Genomic DNA, 6,000 nt, shown 5'->3' with positions numbered 1-6,000 from the left:
CAAGTATTACCTTCACTGGGGGCAGGGGTACCTGCAGTTGGATCCCGGGACGGATACCCTGATGCCGTCAATCTTTTTCCTGCACCTTGTCCTCACCCACTTACTGAGGTGTGGTGAGCCCATAAGTGAGATCATTTCAAGTCCACCCTAGTTTGAGGATTTCAGGGGGTGCTGGCCGCTGGGTGGTTGAATGGCCAATTGAGTCATCTTTCCAAGATTTTTTTACGTCTCTCCCCTCTCCCGGGGAGAGCCACGTGACCAGTTTTGGCAGTGAGCAAGTACAAGTGTGTGTGTGTGTGCAGATATACCCTTCGAACGTCCGATTCGGTCCAGGGACAGCCAAGTTAATCCAGGTAGCCCTTTGAAAAGTATGCAAAGTACACCGGTACAGACATATCCGTTACCATGGTACAGACATATCCGTTACCATGGTACAGACATATCCGTTACCATGGTACAGACATATCCGTTACCATGGTCCAGACATATCCGTTACCATGCTATGTGCCTCAAAGGGTTAGACAATGAAAGGAATGTAAGAACAAATACATGACTTCTTCCTGAAACTCAAACAAACACTAAATAAGCTCATGTTCAGGATCGCCCTGACCCGTGGCAAAGCGGCTTATATGACGTCATATACACATAAACATCCCAGTACATTTTCATAAATTCTTGAAGCACCACCCATTCTTCGTCTAGAAATAGCTAAAAGAGAAAAAAAGCCCAGCTGGCCATAAGGAAAATCGTAATGGTTGTCGAGATACAATATTTCATGGGATGCTGCCAAATATCGACCAAGCCAAATGGAAACACGGGCAAAGCAGTGCAGTGGACACACGTCCGCCTTTGAAGTTAGTTTATGCACCTATGATTATTGTTTCCGTTCATGCCACACATAATCCTGTTTAGCCTCTTTGGCGTGCTGTCCGGCATGCCGGTGGTACCGTACTCAATTTAGCTGTACCCGCCCGTTTTGCTCTTCCTTTCATCTCTCTGTCGTTCCCTGTGTTCAAACACACTTGTCAGTTGTTGTAAACAAAGCTAGGCACAAGATGTCTTTGGTAAGCTTGAAGAACGACTACAAGCAACATGTCAATGTTGTGCAGACTGCAGCCATGGCAGGGCAGGCTGAAGGTTCACAACACTTCTTACCATTCACAGATGAAATTGCAGCGAAGCCAACCACCAAGGTGATGAACAAGTTGCCTGCAGATGTCCAAAACACAAGCACAATATTCTGATACCGGTGTGTGTTAACTTTGAACTATCGGATTGACCCCATTTTTCAGTTCTCCCGTCACTTTTAAAATTAAAACTGTGTGGACCCTGGCTAGTGCCAGACGTTACTGAAGAAACGCATTATGCATAGCTACGGGAATTAAACCCTTTACCCACAGAACTCAATGCAGAGCGTTCCACTATCTAAATTTTACTTTGAATTGGCCACAACTTTGGTTTTCCTTGGACAATTGTCATACCGTATGTCAGTGCCATGGCCTTATATTCGAAACACCGCTGCTTTCCCTAGCTATTTTAGATGCAAAAAGACTCACCCACTACGCCATGCCAAATCCACTTGTTCACCCTTTCTGCTGGCCTGTAAGTTTGTTAGTATAGTACTTACTCCTTCATTTTTACAAAACATGCTTCAATAATTATCATTTTCATCTATGAAGCCTATGGCTTTATAACTGAGACTGGCTTTATAATCGAGTACTGTAAAACGACAAACTTTCGCGGCCGCTAAATTTAGCGTTTTGGCAAACTGGACCAGTCAGCGGCGATTAATTTTAGCGATTTTACCTTCCACCGAAAATCAAAGAATTTTATTTTTCGAAGCCTCAGAGTGCTGGCCACAGAGTGCATGAAGAATGAGAGAAGAAATCAAAGAATGAAAGAAGGAATCAAGGAATGAAAGAAGGAATCAAGGAATGTAAGAAGGAATCAAGGAATGTAAGAAGGAATCAAGGAATGTAAGAAGGAATCAAGGCATCAAAGATAACCAACCGTAAGGTAAGCACTAGTACTGGGAGAAAGGATGGCACGTCAGAAGAGGGATCATCGGAAGACTTTCTCTTTGAACTGCTGAGCCACTGCGATACCCATCGCGATAAAATTCAGAAGACTTCTTTGAGCAGTACAACACTAAAATCTACGCAACAGCAAGCTGGCCAAACGCTCCAAGAAGTTCTACAACACTCTCCACAACACTGAGACATTCTCCAGGCGATCGTTTTATTCTCTTGTGGTTCAAGTCGCCGTACTCCAACGACAACTATTTTTTGTTACTTTCAAGACTGGTGAGTGGTGTTGGTACGTAACCCGTCGTTGTAACAGCTGCGAGCTTTGGTTGGCCATAGCAGTCGGCCGTGCAAGCATCTATCAGCGCTGTGAATGTACTACAGCCAGTGCAGTGAGTGATGCATGCGCATGTACTGTACAGAGCTGTTGCAAAACGATCGATCATCGACGCATCGCGTGGTACGTAATACTAATAGTACAAATTTCACATTCGCGTGTCAAACTTTCGCGATTCGACCCTGCTCGCGAAAGTCGCGAAAGTTAATCGCTCGCGAAAATTTGTGTGTTTTACAGTATACCACCATGGCTTTAAAGGTGCGGATACGGTAATATCTTCCTCACGAGAGGAACACATAGTGAACTCAAACTCCATTCTATGAGATGCTCTGGCTCAGCGCTGCAAGCCGGCAAAGCTGTTTCAGGGCGTGCCCGCACTGTCAATCGATCTCCATCCGGCATTTTGCTCTCCTTGCTCGTATCAAGCTCATTCCTTTATAGCCACTCACGGGAATCATTGCTTGAAATTGAGTAAGTCTATCCTTGTCAACAGCTGACATGGGCAGCGAAAACCCCGGCTGTTTTTTTTCACACATTAAGCCCTGAGCGTAAATTGACTACGACCAAAAAGAAATTAAAAACCCGGACGCGGATGGAGAGCCAACGATAAAACACCTCGTGAACACCAGATAGTCAGTGTCGGCAGGAAGTCAGCAGGAAAACCGCGAGCTCCCATGTAGGGAGCAACACACTCTTCCCCTACTATCGCCGAAGTCGCACCAACCTCTTCTTCACATAGAAAGGAAAAAGGACCAAGGAACTACAAGTTACGCTATACTGTCCACTAACACCACCAGTTACTAACAATGAGCTCATACGATAACATGGCACCACACTGACCAACAAAACATTCAAACATCTATGTACCGTAGTGTCAAACAACAGGAGGACAGAGAAAGTGTTTTTACTCCGAGTTTCACGCACTAAGCGATCATCAGAAAACAGTAATGAGAAATCTGGATCAGTATTGGTTTATATACTCACAAAGCAAAGTGTAAATAGCTACAGCATGGTGCAAATCTAAAAGTTGTGAATGGCGGCAGTGCAAAGCGTGAATGACTGCATCATGAGGCAAATCCAAAAGTAAAAGTGTGAATGACAGCAGTGGTGAAAGGTGACAACCACTGGAGCCGGTTGTCTCTTACTTACTTAGGTGATGGCTGTAGATGGTTTAAAGTGTACCGTAGTGTCTTGTGTTACAGCCTATCTCATATAGAAGCCTGTTTCGAATAAACGCCTTCTTTTAAAGATACACTGTCTGCATATAAGCCTGGTTTTAGTGCTGACATACATAGAAAATTATCATACCTGAAACACTTGGTGTGAATAGAAGCCTGATGTGACAAGAAGCGATGTGACAAGAAGCCTAGCACAGAAATCGGCTTCCTCTGGAGTATCTTATTTGGGCACTGCCAGGTGGAATGCACTCCCGCTGGCTAAGGGCCGGGTTCCACTGCGGCTCCGCTGCTCCACGGCACTTGGCTGCATGCAGCAGAGCAGCGCGGTTCCACTGTCACTCGCCATTCGCGGTACCGCGGTCGTGGTCCACACTTTCTGATGATGTTTCACGCGCGAAATCAAACAAATCCTCGTGTTCTGGCCTGCACAACGAATTAAAATTTGAATTTTAAATTTCTGGCGTACAAAACAATGCAAAGTACGGGAAACAGGTCGAGCCGCGACCGCGGCTCGCAGTTTTTGGTCAAGAATCGTAGCAAGAGCTCGCGGTGAGCCGCGGACTCGCTGCTCCAACTCGAGCCGCGGTCACTATGGTAACGATGACGTTTCAAGCCGCGAAAGACGAGCAGCGGAGCCGCAGTGGAACCCGGCCCTTACCGCATGTCAGTCCAGTTCCTATTGCATCCCATGAGACTAAAATCGTCGTGATCGGAGCAATTTTCAAAATCCACCAATATCCTACTGACAGCTATGCTGACCAGCACAAGAACCAGTGCGCTGCACTAGACTAGGTGCATAATTATGTTATCTTGTGCTTGAGGGTCAATAGAATGAAAATCATCTGATCATTATGTGTGTGGGATTCAGCAAGCAGCCAAACTTCATATCGCGTACAGGAAAGTCATCGCGACGCGACTCGTAGCTGAGATCAACTTTTTCACGACACGACGTTTTCCTGTACGCGAAATGAAAGTATGGATCAGGCTTTCGCCAGAAATCAATCCCACAGTGGTCCGGACGTAGACAAGTTACTAAAGAGGAGCAAAGTGGCAATGATCCTGACAGAAATGCTTTTTGATATTGTGCACAATATTTCACCGACAGTGTTTATCTTTCCCATCCCTTTTTCACTCATTTACCAGGGTCGTTGGAGGCTGTTGGCGAGTGGTATGGCTGGGGCCCCGGGGGCGTCCCCTGGGGGGGGGGGGGTCAAGGTCAAGGGGGCAGAGCCCCTTGCGGGGTGCGGCGGTGGAACCCCGAGTTAGAAGAATTTTGGATTCCATGTAATAGAAAACAGCCCTGATGCATGTCTTGAACATTGTACAGCAAGTGCAGTATTCTGCAACTTCCGCCAAATTAGCCATGAATCATGCCAAAGCACAAAATAGTAATAGCAAGAGTCCATAAACAAGAGTATGCAACTGTGATCTTTTGTCTATGGGCCAGATGCGCGGCGCGCTGCCTTCACTACATCATTCAGCTGCAGTCCGCGCACTGCGAAAAATCAAAGAACAATGAAAACCACGTCATTTTCCGCGAAATCTACTTCATTCTTTGTCTGAGTCTGTATCCTGTTCGAAATCATAGTCAAACAAAAAACTTGAAAAGCAAAATGCATTTCGCAGAAATGACGAGGTTTTCAACATTCTATTCTCAACACTGTGTCTGCTTTCCTTTATTTCTCAACCATGCATTCTCTACTCCATACAAGCCAGCCTACTATCTGTGTATATAACACAGTCTTTGCACAAGACTTTTCTCAAGGTTTGGAGACTCCACTGTAGCCAATACTTGAATCCATACATCCTGTGCACACACCTTGTACACACTCTCTCTAACGGTCTCTAGGCTACACTGCAATTGATATACATAAGATCAAATTTTCGGGCAAGGCCCATCATCAGGAATTTATAATGTATATCAATTGCAGTGTAGCCTAGAGACCGTTAGAGAGAATGTGTACAAGGTGTGTGCACAGGATGTATGGATTTGCACAGGACTGGTCATGTTATTCAGCATGCATCGCACACCTCTCTACTCATACCAAAGGCATATTTGGCACATCATCTGTAGCAACTGCACCAGCATATCAGGCTCACCAAAATTTTCAAACGAGCGAGTATTCGAAATTTTGCACTCGATGTTTTTTATATTTTTTGTTTTGTTAGAATTGGCATTCTATTTTTCAAAAGCTTTTGTTGTACCGCTCGTCCACTGGTACAGGCGAAGCGCCAGCACCCCAAATCAAGACTTTTTTTATTTTCCGTGGCGGGAAATCGAGCTTCTCCAGGTATCTACAGCCTGTAAAATTCAACGCTGAGAATTTCCAACTATTAACTATTGTCCGGCTTTGGCCCTCTGCCACCGACCTATCCTTTGAAGGAGAATGCTGAAACCAATTGGTTGCTCTTCAGTAGTTCTTTCTCTATCGTACACATATTTTTGCATGTCGACACATGC

General features: G+C 45.3%; 2 protein-coding genes across 5 annotated transcripts in view; one reads left to right on the top strand and one right to left on the bottom strand.

The window, feature by feature from the left end:
- Positions 1-961, top strand: part of LOC135812370 (uncharacterized protein DDB_G0271670-like) — a gene marked incomplete at its 5' end in the record, with an annotated part of 2,453 nt that extends 1,492 nt beyond the window's left edge. The window contains one exon of the mRNA XM_065325746.1: positions 913-961. Within this exon, the coding sequence (XP_065181818.1) occupies positions 913-961 (49 nt within the window). The remainder of the gene's footprint in view (positions 1-912) is intronic.
- LOC135812625 (uncharacterized) overlaps positions 1-6,000 on the bottom strand; it is an 81,379-nt gene that overhangs the window by 50,471 nt on the left and 24,908 nt on the right. For all 4 annotated transcript variants that reach the window (XM_065325923.1, XM_065325924.1, XM_065325925.1 and 1 more), the window contains one exon: positions 1,156-1,209. In XM_065325923.1, the coding sequence (XP_065181995.1) occupies positions 1,156-1,209 (54 nt within the window). The remainder of the gene's footprint in view (positions 1-1,155; positions 1,210-6,000) is intronic.

This window comes from Sycon ciliatum, chromosome 3 (assembly GCF_964019385.1).
Source record: "Sycon ciliatum chromosome 3, ocSycCili1.1, whole genome shotgun sequence".
Lineage (NCBI taxonomy): Eukaryota > Metazoa > Porifera > Calcarea > Leucosolenida > Sycettidae > Sycon > Sycon ciliatum.
The sequence above is the reverse complement of the archived record's forward strand: the minus strand, read 5'-3'. Positions and strand labels throughout refer to the sequence as shown.